Here is an 18,931-nt window from a genome sequence, read left to right as displayed (position 1 = left end):
TCTTGGCACAAGCAGATTACAAATATTGCTTCCTCTGCATCTAAAAAACTTGGTTTTCTCTTTCGCTCTCAGCGTTACTTTTCTTCCAAACAGCTGTTCACTCTTTACAAATTGCAAATCTGCCCTACCATGGAATATTGTTCCCACATCCGGGGTGGTGCCTCTCTCTCCGGCTTCTTGATTCCATTCAGAAGAGGGCAGTTAGGTTAATTAATGATTCATCTCTAACAGAGTGTCTCCACTCGCTGTCTCATAGACATACTGTTTCTGCTGCATGCCTCTTCTACAGATATTTCCATGGGCACTGTTCTTCTGAATTGGCTTCTATAATTCCCACTCTGTCTTTCAAAACAGTCCGATCAAGTGCTGCCACCAGTCAACATCCATTTACTGTCCAACTTCAAACTCACAGAACCAACTTTTCATCTTCCTTGTTTATTCATTCAACTGCCATTTTCTGGAACAACCTTCCTTCATACATATTTCCTGAAAATTAGTCTACAAAAGTTAAAGTCCAATGTCAAGAAATATCTTCTTTTGTCTTCTCAACCTCCAGTCCAAGCACAGTACTAAGTACTATAGGTTCTAATACCCCTCGTATTTTGGGTTTTCATAAAAAAAAAAAAAAAAAAAAATACACACTGCAGTCAGTCAGAACTCGTTTGCTGATCGCATCCAAACTCAGAATTAACTTCCTTCATTTATCTTTCCAATTTGTTCTTTGGAACAACCTTTCTTCCATGTACAGTAATACCCCGAAGTTACGCGATAGGTGGGTCCGACGAAAATCGCGTAAGTCGAATTCGCGTAAGTCGGGGTACAACTTTGCATATAAATACATATAAATTTTGCTTAATTGGGACCAAGGACTAACAAAAACACTAGTTTAGAAGAAAAATATTTAATAAAATTTCAGTTCTTTATACATATTAATACAAAATATGTATTAAAAAAACAAATGACTTACGTTAAAAAGTTATTTCGATGTCGATGGCTTCATAAAATCTAACAAATTCGTCTGACGACACAGCGCGTTCTTTTTTTCACGCAGAATTTCTTCGTAGCAAGCTAATAATTTTTTTATTCCTTGCTTTGTAGCTATAACGCGTTCTTCGTTGGAGTCTATGTTTTCTAAAATTTTTAAGCCCTTTACAATTGAGCCCTTTTCAGTTTTCAACCTCTCAAGTTTGCAATTGTTATGTGCTTTTCGCCGTTGCTTCATTTAGGCCTGTAGCACGTGCAATATCACATGGTCTTTCATTTCGCTCAAAGCGTTTCACAATTTCATATTTTTTCTCTATCGACAGAGGCGGACTGGCCATAAGCCTTACCGGGGAAACCCCGGTGGGCCAGTGTGATTTTGGCCATAAACCATAGTATGAGGCCACTATAAATTTTCCCGGGTAAGAATTTTTGACCCAGTCTGCCTCTGTTTATCGATAATTGCTTTTCTTTTTCTCTCTGAATCTGCAGTGTCTTCACCAGGACGCTTCCTTTTCACACCTTTTAATTAAGTATTTTACTCATTTTTAGGGAATAAAGCACAATTTCAAAACGAGGAGGCAGGCTTGATACGCATAAACAAAGCTGCGCGCATGTAGCAACTGAATAAACAACACCATAAAGGCAGAGACACACTATTAACACCTCACATTTCTAGGGGTTACTACCATAAAACAATAAAAATCCAGTTGCGTTTCTGCTAGTGAAATCTGTTATAAACTGGTAGTAAACTCGATCTAATTGCATTTGCGATTATACCGATAGCTGGAATTGTGTTGGTTTTTACGTTATTATGGTGAAATGTGTTTCCCCTTCACTGAAAAAAAAAAAACATAAAAGCAGCAAAGTTGAATTTTGTTCATCTTTCGCTCTCATTCTCCGCCGTTGCACCGTATATCGATAACATATGAAAAACGACCTTGAAGATAGTGGGCGGCAGCGTTGCCAAACGAAAATATCAAGAACCGCGTAACTCCGAGTTCGCGTAAGTCGGGGTAGCGTAAGTCGGGGTATTACTGTATTTCCCAAATCTACAGAAATTCAAGTCTAATGTCAACAAAGACATTGTCTTCTGAAACTTAATCCATGCATGAAACTAAGTACTATAAATAAGTTCTGTACCTTATATAGTTATTGTTTCCCCCCCCCCCCCAAATGGGGAGATGCTAGTCTCCAGATATTACAATTTAAAGAACCCAAGTCTTTGTTGGTAAGAGTACCCTTTTTTTCCGGAGAATATTCAGGTGATCGCATTCCTATAGAACAACTTATGGTATATAGTACTGTAAAAGTGTATCCTACATCAAGAGAAAGTTACCTATAGTATATGGAAAAATATCACACAGCACTGGTAAAAATATAATTATCTACTTTTCCAAATTATATACAGTACAAGGTCATGGCTGAATTATCCCCTGTGCACAATGTTTCCAGTGGATAATTCAGGGAAAAAAAGGATAATTAAAAAATAATAAAATAAACATAAAAAAATGCATAATTTCGAGGGGGGGGTGAATCAAACCCCCACACTAAATCAACTTAATAATTTTCTTTGAGTTGATTTATCATGAGTGTTTTTTACAAAACAATTCTATTATATAATATTCATCATAAATGTGGAAGACCTATGGGGTCAATACAATTTCCACAATGCAAATATTTCCTGATCTGACTTGTGGGCCAAGATTATGATAATGAGTGCCCAGCACATACAAAGACTTTAATCCAGCCCTAGTACAAGCAGATGAACCAACACCAAAACCTTCAACCAAGTTCCACCTTAAGTTTCTTTAACATTACAACCTTTCCCCAATATATAAAAACCCATATTTTCATTTTAAACCAGTCTTTTTTTTAAACCAGTCCTCTGGTTTTAAAAAAGACGACTTGCTTATCTTTTAGACAACATATTTAATTAGAGTCAAATATAGATGGATAAAAGTTGCTGTGTTAGCATTGTTCATAACATGGCAATATAAAATTGTTTAATGTTCAATGAATATGTTAATCAGCCTAATTCCACACATACAAATCATGAGACCAAGAAACCAAGCAATCCTCAACAGGGAAGATACAGATGGATAAAAGTTACTGTGTCAGCATTGTTTATAAACAATATAAAAGTTGTTTAAAGTTTAATGAATAAGTTAGTCAGCTTAATGTCTCATTTACAAATCATGAGACAGAAACTCCGGTATTCAATGTTTCTCAATCTCTTGATTTGTACATGATCTGTACTTGCTTTTCTTTACAAAATATTTATTTTATACAGTAGCACAGGTTTACTGTCCAAAATAACAACTGTATTAGAAACTTCTCCCTGTGTAATACTGAACATAACCTCTGATGGGGAGTGGGGGGGATATTTACATAGCCAACCACAGATAGTGTAATTTTTCCAGTTCTTTTGCTGATGATTTCATGACAGAAGCAAACATAATCAATAAAAGTGCCATCAACTGTTACAAAGCTCATAAAAGTTACTAGTAAAATTCCAGAACAAAACAAGGGAGAAAAAGCTTAACGTAACAACTGCTTTTTAAAAAAAAAAATCATATTATAATATTAATAACAAAATAAATAAAACGTCTCCCTCAATTTTATATTTTATCTATTTCTTCCAAATACTTATCTCATTCCTCTTTAAATTGAGGCTTGTCACATTCTCTCAGGTATGACTAGCTAGGGCTTACTACCTGGGAGTCTAAAATGCTGCTGGAACTGATATTCAGGTGACACTTCAGTCAAGTGGATGAATTTCAGTGAAGTCACAGTTGGTTTATCACAGTTTTTCTGTGATAACCAAATCCTAGGCTTGCAACTTGACAATGGTGAGACTCTCAGTAACCCTTTCTACAATGTATAAAACGTATAACCCCTATTTGCAAGTTCTGAAATTTGGCACTTAGTATACTGGAGGTGACCACCCACATGTGAACCAATGTAAGCAGGGGTCAAGGTGTAACGTCTACACACACACACACACACACACACACACACACACACACACACACACACACACACACACACACACACACACACACACACACACACACACACAGAGAGAGAGAGAGAGAGAGAGAGAGAGAGAGAGAGAGAGAGAGAGAGAGAGAGAGAGAGAGAGAGTTGATGAGAGTCATCTACTGCTAGATGACTCTCATCAACTGGTGCAATACCACCATTTTGCTTACTGGAGGCTTAAAATGATGAAACCCATGTCTAGCGCTCATCACATTGGTGCTAATTATTAGCTGCACAATTCCATTCACTTCAAAGGTGGTACTTTGCATATGTCCGCTCTGATATTCCCTGTCAGAGACTTAGTAATTTGGAATCTCTTCTTTTCTTTCTTTTCTGGCTTAAAATCTCTCTCTCTCTCTCTACCCCATTCTGTCAAATTCATCTGTTGCCTCTATTGATCTCTCAATTCCACTAAGCACTTGGAACTCTTTGACGTCCCCTCTTTGAAACTTGACTTTCTCCAGTCCTATGTACAGATCATGCTCAACCTTCTCCAGTCCCACTTTCCTAACAATGAGGTAATTTTTCTTGGCAATTTTAATGTTCACAACTCCAGATGGCTTCAGTTTCCTAGTCACACACTCAGTTGGGCAGTACTAGCTGCTAGATGACTCTCATCAACCGGTGCAATACCACCATTTTGCTTACTGGAGGCTTGAAATGATGAAACCCATGTCTAGTGCTCATCACATTTGTCCTAATTATTAGCTGCACAATTCCATTCACTTCAAAGGTGGTACTTTGCTAATGTCTGCTCTGATATTCCCTGTCTCTGACAGGGAATATCAGAGCGGACATAGTGCAATTACTAATGACCTCGCACTGATTGTTCATTTAACTGAGAATAGCAGACAATCCTAAACACACAGCCAATACTCTTGATTTTTTTCCTGAACAACCCTTCCCAGTACACATAAGATGCAAGTGGCCTGCTAGCCACCTCCGATCACAACTTGGTGATCATCTCTTCTCCAATGGAGCTTTTCTCTTGTGACCATCCAAAGCCTCATGTTCTTTGGCATTATAAAAATGTAAAATGAGATCATCTGCAAGATATGTATTCTTCATTTCCTTGGCTGGATTACTGTTTTAAATCCAATAATGTCAATGTTTGCTCAGATTGTGTCAGTACAACTATTCTTGTAGGGGTGAAACACTTTATGCCACACTCCTCCTTAAAATCTCATCTTTTCTCTAAGCCTTGATTTTCCAATAAATGTGCTAAGACTGTTCAAGATAAGAATGCTGAATTTTGCAACTGGCTTGCATCAAAATGTTCAGGTTCATTTTCTGCATAACCCAAAGCTTGCAACAATTGTAATGCAGTAATTAATCAGTGCAAACTATATTTTGAACAGGCTAAGAGTAGAAAACTTGCTTCTTGTCCAAATCATTGTTATGCATTCTGGTCTCTTGCTAAAACTACAAATCCAAAATTTTGCCATCTGTACTCCCACCTCTGATAAAACCTGAAGAAAAAGCCGACCTGCTAGCATTCTACTTTTCTTCTCTTTTATCAATGATCTTGGTAAACCACCTCCTACCATTCTCAGTACACTCCACTCAATGCCTCCCGTGGTCTTCCATTAAAAGGATATCAGAAGCATTTTGAATAATCTTGGTGTCAAGAAAGCTCCAGGTACTTTTCCACTTATTCTCAAAACTTGTTTCTACTGTTTTCCCTTCTGCTTGGAAATTTGCTAATATCCAACCAGTTCCTAAAAAAAGGGTGACAAATCCCTCCCATCCAGTTAATGTCTCAGTGCACTTACTTCTACTCTTTCTAAATTAATGGAGATATCCATTAACTGTCAACACCTAAACTATCTTGAAACCATCCATCTGATCACAAATATGGACTACTTCAGTGTCAATCCACTGGTTTATGTTACTGATTTAGAGAAAAGTTTGGGGGAACTCAAGCAGTTGCCATTGACAATTCAAGGGATTTTGATTGTGTTTAGCATAAAGGTCTTCAAAATAAGCTTCCATCTTATGGATTGCCAAAGGTTTGTTTAAACTGGGTATCTAATTTTTCTCTCTTACCACCACTGCAGATGATGTTAGAAGGCTCTGTCTTCTAATATTGATGTTCCCCAAGGTTCAATTCTTTTTTCCACTTTCCCTCTTGTATATTAATTACCTTCTTCCACTGACTGGAAATAATATCCACAGTTTTTCTGATGACAGCACATTGCATTCATTTGAATTTTTACTAGCATTTCCTTAAATGCTAATCTCCTGGTAATTCTCCAATGGAGCAAAGATGCCTTATTTAAATTCTATCCTTCTAAAACTCAGTACCTTCTTATATTTCACAAAAAGGATTCATCTGCATCTTCGATGACACTCAGATTTTTAGTCAAGATCATGTATCTCTATTAGGGATTATCCTAACTTCTTATCTCTCTTGGCATGATCACATCATAAATATTGCTTCCTCCACATCTAAAATTGGTTTTTCTTTTTTTTTTTATCTCAGTGCTACTTTTCTTTTAAACAGTTACTCACTCTGTACAAATTTTAAATCTGCCACAGCATGGAATATTGTTTCCCCCATCTGTGGTATTACTCCCATAACTTCTCTCAGGCTTCTAGCCTCTATTCAAAAGGGAGAGTCAGTTTAATTAATGACTCATCTCTTACAATGTCTCCCCAATCCCTGTCTCAGAGAAGTTCTGGTTGTGCTGCATCCCTTTTTTATAGATACTTCCATGGAACTGTTCTTCTGAATAGGTTTCTGTAATCCCCCCCATCTTTCAAACCAGTCCAAACACACACACCACAACTGGTCAACATCCTTTTTGTCCAACATTTGTCCAATGTCCAACTTCAAACTCAAGAATCAACTTTTCTTCTTATTATTTATTCCTTCAACTTCCATTTTCTTTAACTACCTTCCTTCACAGATTTCCCGAAAATTACAATCTACAGAAATTCAAGTCTAATGTATCTTCTTTCACTTCTCAACATTCAACCCATGCAGGATACTAAGTACTGTGGGTCTAATACCTTTCATGTCTGGTGTTTTCATTTAAAAAAAAAAAAAAAAAAAAAAAATTAAATTACAGTGCAGCATTTAAAAACCAGCAAACTGTGGATCTGGAGAATGCTGTTTTTTTTTTTTAACAATAAATCTGTTGAAGCATGAATTCTCAAAATAAATGCCAAAACCAATGTAACAGATAAATGCTGCATCAGCAGCAATATTTTTCTAATCTGTCTATGTGACTAACCTATTTTTTATTAAATTTATTTAGTATATTATTTTTTCTTATTTATTCTGTTATCCTCTTAGGCCACTGGTCAAGATTTGGAAACAAGATATCCGTCACAAAGGAGTGATGGAAGTGATTACCTACAAAACTGATTCAGTAAGTTTCACTTAAAAAATTAAAACTGAAATGGAAATACTGCACAGAATATAATAGAACCTTGTTATTCAAAATTCTTGTTTACATGAAGCATATTTCATTCCTTTGCTAAAGTTTAGGCTCTCTATATAAACATTTTATTACAAAATAAAAAATATATTTCATTTTATATACAGTGGTGCTCAAAAAAATTGCATCATTTACGATATTAACTCAATTTCTGTAAAATCTGGCAATATATCTTATATGTTTTGTAACAGCATTACCCTATTGCATTATCCACCTCTAGCAAGCTCCCTTAGATGATGTCATGTGCCACTCATGACCGCATCAATTTAGCAGCAGTATAAATAGAGTGCATAAGCCATGTACTGTGTAAAAGTGTTGCTGCTGTGGTGAATGCAGAGGAACATTCTACACATGAAATATCTTCTTCAGTGCAAGACAGATTTCTGGTCCATCTGTGTGTGTCCGAAACAGAAGATCCTCATTGACAGATTTCAAAACAGCATGGGAGGAGGAGCATACAAGAGTAAAGGCAAATACTGCTACAGTATGTAGATGCCTTTTCTCATCAGGATTAGTAAAACATCACCCAAGAAGAAAGCCACTTTTGAAAAAAAAAATTGAAAGCTCAGTGAATAATTGGAAAAAGAGTATGCTAATTGGTGTGAGGATCAGTGGAAATATTGTGATGGTCTCTGATGAATAAAAATTCGACTTGTATGGTTTGGAGAGCCAGCAATCTGTTAGATGAAGGAGGAGAGAATTTCATCCTGACTATATTGTCTACACAGGGAAACATTCTGCATAAAGATATGGGACTGTATTTCACATAGAGGAGTTGACTATCTTGAATTGGTGAAAGGTAGTACAGTGAATGCTGAAAAGTTCTTGAGACAAAATTACTTCCCACAATTAGAGACCACTATAGGGATGTTGCCAATTGCATTTTTCAGGATGCCTGCTCCATGTCATAGAGCCAAAACCATAAGTATTACTTTATAAAATTAGCAAATGTTTTAAATTTATGAAATGTTGCACTCTTGTTTAAATAAATGTAATTTATTCTGCTGTTTTTACTGTCCATGGATGCAAATATGGTTGAAGGATAAATCAATTCACACATAAGATGGCCTGGGAACAGTCTAAACCTCAATCCAGTTGAAAATAGTTGGAACAAAATGGGTGTTTCATAAGGATGCACTAATTAATTGGTACATAATCGGTAATCGGCTCCTTGGCCGATTAATTGTGAATTGGCTTTTTTGTCCATTAATTAGTTTTAGTAATCATTTCTGCTAAATTTAAGCCATGTCACTGCCAAGAAATTCGTCAGATAGCTTTGATATACTGAAATGGATTAAGTAAACATTTTCTGAGTTTGGCTGCTGCTATAGCCAATATATTTTTATTAATACAGAGAATACAATAAAAAATAAATGCAACAACAGGTATTTTAATCAAACTTATCACCTTTTAACACAGCATAAAGGAAAAAAACAAATTAAAAGTAATTTTACACGGAGTAATCAAAATTGAATACTCTTAAATTGTAATGAAAAAAACATCAGAGTTCCCCCATTTACAGGACATAGCCTATTTCTTGCAGGTTCATACAAATTACCACAAGTACTAAATATTCTTTCACTTTCAACTGATGAAGATGGTGCACTGAAATATTTCGAAGCCAGTTTACTCAGAAGAGGTAGTTTGTCTCACATGTTTTTCTACCACAGAAATGGGCTATTATTTCTAGGCAGTAATGGCAAATTTAAATACTGATTCAATTCTTGAATGGAACACTGAATAATGCTTGATCTTTTTTTGAGGACTGCTTCTCTTTTGAACTTACTCTGGGTAACATTTCTTCTGTTCTTTTGTTTTGAACACTATCTGCTAATTCATCAAACAAATTTGAAAAAGTCATAGTAGCCTAGGGTATCTTGATCTTCAGTAGAACTGGTTGAAACATATCCTGTTGAATTGTTATCAAGAGAATTCCTCTTACCTCCATTTGATCTTGCTCCAGAGCTTCTAAAACCCATTCCTTTATTCTGTTTTTCATATCACTTCTTTGAAATTTCATCTTAAATCTATGATTTATAAAAGGAGGTAAACAAAGATTTTCCATGTAAGTGGAAAATCTTTTCACAATTGATTTAGCTCCTCAACTATGGTAAGAATTCCACTGAAATTATCATTTTGGACAGCTTTGGACAAAAATAAATTAAGAGTCAAAATTTTAGGATTTATTACTGAAGTGGTAGATTCTCTTTTACTAGCTTCATTAGTGATTTCTTCAAATGGACCTAGGAGTTGGACAATTTTTTCTACAAGACCCCACTGGTATGAACTTAATGTTGGAATATTGTTATCCACAGCATATGTTGCAAAAGCTTTTTGCTGTTCTGTGTTTCTTTCTAGCATGGAATACATTGAATTCCAACAAGTGGATGCATGTTGAATTAATTTACGCTTCTTTAAATTTAGTTACTCCTGTATTTCCATTAATTTGTTAACTGCTGAAATAGAATGATTGAAGTATTTTACAATATTCCTTTTGATAGTAACAACAATCCTAACAGCCTGCTGGGCAAATATGGAGTCATTCATTGAAAGTTGTAATGTGTCTATGAAACATTATTGTGACTGTAACCCACTACCAGTGACACCAGAATGCTCCAGAATCTCGCAGTATGAGGGAGACTTGCTTTTTGAGATCTTATATTCTTCTAGCACATTGTTCAACTCTTCACTGATCCATATCCCTGTATGAGAGCCTGAAAAAGGAAGAATTCTTAGGACAGCCCTTTGTTGTTCAAACTCATTTGAAAGCCAGTGGCCAGTAACACTCAGAAATGGAGAATTATTTGTAGTAGCTGTCCAAATATCAGTGGTTAAAGAAATGTTGGTGGCTTTATCAAAGGATGTTTGAAGTTTTGTTTTTACCTTCTGAAATTTATCTGGAATGATTTTATCAGTGAAATATATTGTCATTTGGACATTTTTTTTTTGATAGCCTTTGGAATCCAATGTCATGTGTTACAGAATATGGTTGAAGATCAACAGCCATAATTTCTCCAATTAAATAATGGATCTCTTTAGCCTTGTGATTATTAATATCCCAAAGCTTCTTTGTTAAAACTGCTTCTATAGTAGTTTGCACTTTAGCAGGAGGTTCAATGGTGCTGCTACTTCCTGAACATTAGCATATGTCCTTTTCAACTTATCTGATGCTGTTTCTTTTGATATTTCTTCTGGATGGAAGTTTTTTGAGATGATTCGTCATATCTGTGGTTGTAAACGTTTTGCTGTTTTTACCACCCCTTGATATGGTGGTATTACATAACCAAACAGTTTTCTTTTGGATTTATCCTAAAATACTTCTATGCAATACTTGGTGCCATTATGGTCACCTTGACAACTACTTAATGTTGGAATACTGCATTATTATTGAATTTTGCCAGTATTATTGAGGATACCTTAAAGCAGAGGTTCCCAAACTTTCTCGGTTCGTGGCGCCCTTAGTGTCCCAATAATTTTTTCACGGCACCCCTAGGCCAAAATAAATACCTAACAGTGCTTTTCGACCTTTTAATATATAATAATTTTATTCTTTATATAGAGGTACTAAATAAAGATCAATTATAGATCACCACAAAATTAAAAAGATATGGTACAATCGATACCGTACACCTTTTTATAATGAAAGAAATGTATAAATTAAAAAAAATATAATAATAATAACTTTAAGTAACTTAAACCGAAATTACACGGCACCCCGGTTGAAAACCACTGCCTTAAAGGTTCAGGGAAACTGCTAGTTTGGGGGGACAAGAGTAATATAGATATGCGTTTAAATTAACGCTTGCACATACCTCAACAGTATTTGTTTGTTACTGCAACAAAACATAGCAGCAAGATGTTCTGAGGGCAGAAATGTTTCAAATGAGTGGGTAGGAAATGCCAGGGATGCAAGTTTAAATAACTAAGGGGTGTGTCAGGGTAGTTAACTATAAAGAACACTAAGTTTTAATTGATTATACAGTAATGTCAGAAATGTTGTCAATAAAATGAGTGAATTCAAACTACTGGTTAAGACAAGTTTTTTTTTTTTTTTTTTGGTTTTTTTTTTTTTTAGGAGCATTAGCAACTAAGGCCATATTGCTCCGGGATATGCGGTGGTCATTCCCTGACCTTTCCGCATCCTCCGTATTTGGTGGTGACGGGCTCGAACCCCGGTCTAATCAAGAAGCGTGTGCTACGCGCTGCTGCTCCTTCCCACCTGGCTACGGAGGCGCCTTGGTTAAGACAAGTAACACTGACATAATAGGGCTTACAGAAACGTGGTGCCACCCAGAGATAAGGGATGATGAGTTTCAGTACGGTAGGTATAATGTATTTAGGAAGGATAAGGAAGATAGAAGGGGTGGTGGGGGTCATGCTTCTTATCAAAAGCAGCCTGAGTGTGACAAAAGCTTTCCCGGATTCAGGCATTTCGCATGCTAGTATAGAATCTGTATGGTTTGGTTTTTGGTTTTTTTTTTTTTTTTTTTAGGAGCATTAGCAGCTAAGGCCATATTGCTCCGGGATATGCGGTGGTCATTCCCTGACCTTTCCGCATCCTCCGTATTTGGTGGTGATGGGCTCGAACCCCGGTCTAATCAAGAAGCGTGTGCTACGCACTGCTGCTCTTTCCCACCTGGCTACGGAGGCGCCACAAATCTGTATGGTGTGTGATAGCAAAGGTATAATGAGAGTGGGAGTAATCTACATGCCAGGTGATTGTGAAGATTATGATGAGAGCTTCTACATGCAAATTGAATGGGCAAGTAATCGTGAATGTCTTATTATGGGTGATTTTAATCTGCCTCTAATTGATTGGAGCAAATGGGAAGGAAATTCCACATGGGGGACAAAATTTTTAAATCAACTAGATGATTGCAATTTGTATCAACATGTCAGGGAAAGTACTAGGGAAAAGAATACTCTAGACCTCATTATCACCCATGAACAGTGGCAGATTCAGGGTAGGGGCACCGGGTATGCATTGTTTGCATCTCTGGCCTTTAGGCAATAAAGCTGATGCTGCAGGAAGTACGAATTAAGAGTTAAAAGGATTAAGAATTAATCCCTTTAGCTTTTAAGAGCTAAAGGGATTTATTCCACGAATTAAGAGCTAACACAGTCTACAATTTAGTGGTCTGTAGGAGGAAAACAGCAAACCACGGCGAGGGATAGAAAAAGATGGAAAGTTTTGGGAGAGTCCTTTGCCCAGCAGTGGGTCAGCAATGGCTAAAAGGAAGTAAAACTTATACAAACCTATACACTACTGTATAGGTTTGTATTACTGAGAAGTCGCGCTGGGCAACTGCTATGTGTCCACAGCCATTGGCAAAAATTAAGGCATATTCCCGACATGAACATTGGTCTGGTCAACCTGTTTTCTACTGTAAATTAGAGTGAGTTTACTTTATCCCAGAAATTCATCTGTTGTGTAGTTATCCACACTTTCGATAAGTCATTCGTACTTTCACTAAATTTCACCTATCTCTGTTTACAAGGTACAAATAGTCCTAATTTCAGTTTTGTTTTAGCTGCTGTGCAAATAACCTTAGTGTATACGATGAAATCCTTGAGTGTAGTGTGAAAAAGTGGAAATACTTAATAATGTAGATCGTGGCATTAAAAAAAAAAAAAAAAAAAAAAAAAGAAATTGCTTTAAAATTCAGTATTCCTACCAGTAGTGTGCTAACCATTCTGAAAAACTGTGTTTCAATTTTCTCTGAAACAGTTTGAAGAAACAGGACCCAGTTGGAAGCACGCGAAACTATACCTTAGTGAAGATGTAGATGAAGCAATTTTTAAGTGAATAAAGTTGATTCGGGACCAAAAAGTGCTGATATCAGGGCCATTAATAAAAGAAAAGGATATGGAGCATGCATCTTTTCTGTGGCATAAAACATTCCAAGCAAGTTCTGGTTGTCTGGACAAATTTAAAGAGTGCCGTGGCTTACTCCAAAAAGTTATTTCTGAAGAAAGTGGGGTGGCAATCAAAGAAGGCTATACCCATTGGAAAGAAACAGTTTTGAAAAAATATTATGGAGGACCATGATCCCGAAGACATATTCAACATTGATGAAACATATCTATTTTTTAAATGTTTGCCGAACAAGACACTGACTTTTAAAGGGGATAAATGTTTAGGTGGTAAAAATAGTAAGGAGACAATTACAGTTTTGGTTGGTGCAAATATGGCTGGCAATGAAAAACTGAAGCTTTTGGTAGAGACAAAAGTAAACAACCCCAACGTGTCAAAGGAGTAAAGTCATTAGAGTTGGACTACAACTACAACAAAAAATCTTGGATTATAAGTAAAATTTTGGACAGTGGATTTTAATTTTGATAGAAATATGACAAAAGAAAAAGAAAAATCGTGTAAATTGTCAACGACTACCCTGCCCACCTTCACTCAGTAATTTTGAAACTTACAAGCGTGAAGCGTGTTTTCTTGCTTCCGAATACCTCGTCTAAACTACAGCCAATGGGACAAGGATTTGAAAATGCACTACTGAAGGCACATAGTGAAAAAAATTACACAGAGAATAGAAACCAACCAACCAACCTATAGATTCTGTTATACATTTGCAGATGTGCATATCAGAGTTGGAAAAATGTGGAGTCAAGATGTGACGAAAACAACAATTAAGAATTGTTTCGCAAAAGCAGGTTTTGCTAAAAGGTAATTAACAGCGATGAGAGGGATGAACTACTACAATATATTGAAAAATCTTGGGAGGAGTTCCAAGCGAGGCTTGATCAGTGAAGAAATTGTTCTTGACAAATTTTTAGGAGCTGATAATGATGTCATAGTAACTGAATATCTGAGTGACTCCAACATTTTGGAGCATATTTAAAGAACTAGTGACAATACTGACGAGTTGGATGAAAATTAGGGCAATATTAAACCTTCCAAACAAGAAATGTTGGCAGCATTTAAAACTTTGCGTCGAGGCCTTCAGTGGGAAGAAAATGTGCCAGAAAATATATTCGAGTGTTTAAACAAATGCGAACATTTTTATGAATAGTGTACAGTAGAATCCAGTGAACAACAAAAAAAAAAACAAATATTTTACAATATAATTCTTAAAAGTGTACTAATATATTGTGCACATCATGTAAGTAATAATTTCTTAAATGTATGTATTAATAAATTAATTGTTTTAAAATGTTAGAAAATTTATTCATCCCATCCCCACTTATTTCTGATTTATTTCCCATCATTTATTATATTTCTGAATTTACAGTATTCTTCATTGTTGAAAATGTCATGTTTCTTTTTAACGAAATTTCTGTTTAACGAATTTTTTCAAGGGAATGATCGATTTCTTTATATAGAGGTCTGACTGTGTGTGTATGTGTATATATATATATATATATAAAATAATTTCTCAAACATAACTTGTCACTTCTACTACAAGAACAAAGCTTTTAAATCAACAAAATCTAATAATTCAAATTCTGCATTTTACTAACCTGGTGGTCTCTGGTAAGGAGCTTGAGCAGGTGATGGGGGCGGCCTTTTTCCTTGCAAAGTTAAATTTAAATGCTCAGGCACAGGCTGGTTACGAGCAAGCAATCTATAAGCCATAATCTGAGCTCTTAATTGTTGCAGTTGAGCAGGTGACAACAATGATGGTTTCTGAGAAGACTGCTGAGGAACATTTTGATTTGGTGCTGGAGCTGTAGCTGCTGTTGGACCTGATACTGCAGTTGAATTGCTATCAGTCAGTGGCGAACCCTGAGGGCCATTCATCTGATTATAACCTGAAAAACACAAGTTTTCAATAATTATAAGAATTTTTATGAATATGTAGGTTGGAAGAGAAAAATATGAAGCTGAAGAAGTTATTAATAGAAGTTTAACTCATAAACAAAACATACAAGTCTTACGAAGTATCAGTATACAATAAAATAAAACAAATTAGGTAATGTATGAAGTGCAGTGAATACATTTCAAGTAAGTTTGGTTTTTATTTCATTTAATATGATTTTTATTAATTGCATGTTTTCTTTTTTGGTTACCAATTAATTACTAATTACCGAATAATAGAGAAACGTAATTATTTTCACATCACTGCACACCTTACAATGTAATATTCACTCAATGTTTTGTAAAGCTTTACTTATTTACCCCTGGCCTTTTGGCCATGAAGGGAAAGTAGCAACACTTAACTTTGTAACCAGTTACAATCAAATGTTGCAATAAAGGTTCTCCTCTTTATTTCTTCCCAGATTTTTAATAAAATTGAAATACAACACATATTTCACAAATCTGTTATTTAATAAAATCAACAAATAGCAACATATACCTCAAATCTTAGTATGTAGTTAACATTTTTGTAGAGTACTTTATTTATTTTCTCCTGGATTTTAATAAGGATTGAAAGATAATACATATCACATTTCTGCTGTGATTAACATAATAAGCAAACAGTTCACATTTAAAAAAAAAAAAAAAAAAAGCAACCATTTTATATGCAAGAAACAAGAAATGCCTATATGATATATGAAAAGAGAAATAATAACTGACAGATTTCTCTTTGTCTTATTTTAATGAGATTTGGGAAAGCTTGGGATAAACAATAAAGGTCAAGTTATGGTGTGCAGATGTCTGTCCATATGTCATAACTCAACCCAAATATAAAAACTTGACAAAAATCTGGAATCAAGTTATCGCATGCAGACAGATATGGTGAAGGCAACAGGCACTATACACATATATGCGAATGCACCAAAAATAGTAAATAAAAAAGCTAGCACAAAAATTACTTAACTAATAAATTTCTCTCATTCGTTTATCACACAATTTATTAACACATTTTTAAAGGGACGTTTCAGGCAATTTTGGTGTTACTTCCGTAACTCATTTGCCCAGAATGTCCCTTTTATTTATTTATTTATATATATATATATATTTATTTTTTTTTATTTATTATTTTTTTTATATCGAATCTGATTGCTTTTCGTGCATGTGTGAAGTTTTTATCAACCTGAAACTTTTGTGTGTAAGCCACTGAATTCTCAGAAATTGAATAACACAAAAACTGAATAACTGAGGACAGAACAAAACAGAATAACATATCTGCAAACATTCCCATTTTGAAATGTTATTATGAAAATAGCATAATGATGCAAGGAATTGAACTTATTCTGCAACTGCCAGCAGGGGAACTCATATTATTCCCACCATCATCAAAAAGTGCCTATCCAATTCTACCTTGAATTTTTTCAACCTCTCCACCCTGCTCACCCTTCAAGGCAACTGCCCAAAAATAAACTTCATAAGGTTTAGTCTACTGTTCTTCTGTAGATTTTGTGGTTGTGCCATGTGGTTCTTGTATCATGCACTAATGAGAACAGTCTTCCCTCGTTTGTTTTAGTAATCGTCCTCGGGGGCCTAATAGACTCAATCAAGCCCTGCAAACCACACAAGCTTCTACTCAGAGATAACGCTTACTGCTCTTTACCAATCTAGTAATCCTTTTTTGCACCTTTCCACAGTTCTATATCTTTCTTTAGATGACGCCTCCAGACCTCGATACAAAATTCCAAGTGTAGTCACACCATCATCTCATAGAGAGGGATAATGACCTTTTCTCTACATAAAAAATTCCAATAACTCAAAGATTGAATGCCATGGGCCCTTCCTGCTGTCTGCTTACACTGCATAATGAATTTCATGTCTTTAGTATCATAATCCCCAAGTCTTCTCTGCATCAAGTACATCCTTTAATTCCTCTGCTGCTATCTATTAACTACTAGGTTTCTGTTCCCCATGTGTAATACTTTATATTTGGTAGCATTAAACTTTAAGTGCAATTTTTTAAACCATATTTGCAATCAGTCCAAATCCTTTCAAAGAGCATAACCTGGTCTAAGAGCTAAGTTCTGGTGATTAACGATCAGTTCAATCTGATCATTAATCATCCTCCCATTCTTTAAATCATCAGCAAACTTTTACAGCTTCCTTTGTATTCCCTCAATATCATTTAGGAAGATTAGAAACAAGAGAGGCCCAATCACTGATCCCTGAGAGACCACATTTACTACTCCAGTCCACTCTGAAGAATACCCATTTATGACTATTCTCTGTCCCCTGTCCTTCAATCAACCCCTAATTCACTGATAGATCTTGCTGTTATCCTGACTGCTCTTAATTTATACAAATCTCTCATGAGCATAGCTGTATCAAAAGCCTTACTAAAATCCAGATATATAATGTCAAAATTGTTTCTTGCATACAACTGCTTCATGACCTTGTCATAGTATTTTACTAGAGTTAGGCAGGATCACTCCTTTGTGAAAGCATGCATAGACAAATTTAGGATGCCACTCTTGCAAAGATGGACCTGTACTGCATATTGAATTGTTTGTTATGAGGGAATTTTATCTATTTATTAAAGATACAATGTTATAACATTAAAAAAAATTGTACAAAGTCTAACTTTGTAAACACCCAGCAAATAATAATTGGAAACTTTCATTTCCTAGTCTGATTTATGCCTGTGGTGCATTAGGTTATAAAAATTTGAATTTGAAAAGCTCTCAAAAATTAGGGGCCATCATTCTTTTTGCAGGCAGAAAAATTGCACTAAAACAAACTTCCATTTTATTTTTGTGAAATCAGGAACAAAAATTTATAAATAGCCTAGAATATATTACACTCTAAGTAAAACAATATCAATTCACAAACAACTGAACACAAAAAACAAAAAAAAAAAAGGTCTAGATGCCATTATACAAAGAGGCTGTCGCAGACATACCAGTCAAGCAGTGCTTGCTACTTGGCAGTCTAAAATGTTGATGGAACTGATATTCGGGTGACGCTCAAGTCAAGTGGACCCATTTTCGGCAAAGTTGGGTGGTCTGTAACAGAAAAATCCTCTGCTTGTACCTTCACGATGCTGGGTATAACCCACATGCGCAAGCACACTGTGGGTTACCACCCAGGTATGAACCAACGTAAGCAGGGATCGAGGTGTGGTGCCCACACCACACAGAGGAATACCGCCCCTCTCTGTGTTACCAGGCAATACCAGGTGGTAGATGACTTTCATCAACTGGTACAATACCACCACTTTGCTTATTGGAGGCTTGAAGTGGTGGAATCCATGTTTAGTCTCCAGAGCTAAGTTCCGATTAACCCTTCCCCATCTCTTCCATCAAGCAGCATCAATGATGTCTTTTGAGGTTATGAACACATGGAGAGATACAAACTTCCTTACATTTCACGGGTACAGCTCTAAAACGATGTTCACAAGCTGGCTGCTAGTTAGTACACCGGACCGAACCTATTGGTAACTCTCTAGGAGGCTTCCGGATCAGCTAGTGTATAATCTTGCTAACTCTACTCTACTCTGCCAGATAGTGACTGGAGGGAGTCCTAGTGTTGTGTATGCAGGGGGGGGGGTATTGTCGAGGCCACGTTATGTCAAGGATCTGGGTATATTCTTACTATGTGTACACCA

The 18,931-nt window shown here is 35.8% G+C and overlaps 1 protein-coding gene across 7 annotated transcripts in view; it reads right to left on the bottom strand.

Annotated features, from left to right (window-relative positions):
• The window catches only part of brm (ATP-dependent helicase brm), a 714,323-nt gene that overhangs the window by 523,823 nt on the left and 171,569 nt on the right, over nucleotides 1-18,931 (bottom strand). For all 7 annotated transcript variants that reach the window (XM_090374387.1, XM_090374383.1, XM_090374382.1 and 4 more), the window contains one exon: nucleotides 14,937-15,227. In XM_090374387.1, coding sequence (XP_090230513.1) covers nucleotides 14,937-15,227 — 291 coding nt within the window. The remainder of the gene's footprint in view (nucleotides 1-14,936; nucleotides 15,228-18,931) is intronic.

Source organism: Mastigoproctus giganteus, chromosome 5, assembly GCF_048544385.1.
Source record: "Mastigoproctus giganteus isolate SK-2022 chromosome 5, ASM4854438v1, whole genome shotgun sequence".
Lineage (NCBI taxonomy): Eukaryota > Metazoa > Arthropoda > Arachnida > Uropygi > Thelyphonidae > Mastigoproctus > Mastigoproctus giganteus.
Note: the sequence above shows the minus strand (reverse complement) of the source record. Positions and strands in the feature narration are given on the sequence as shown.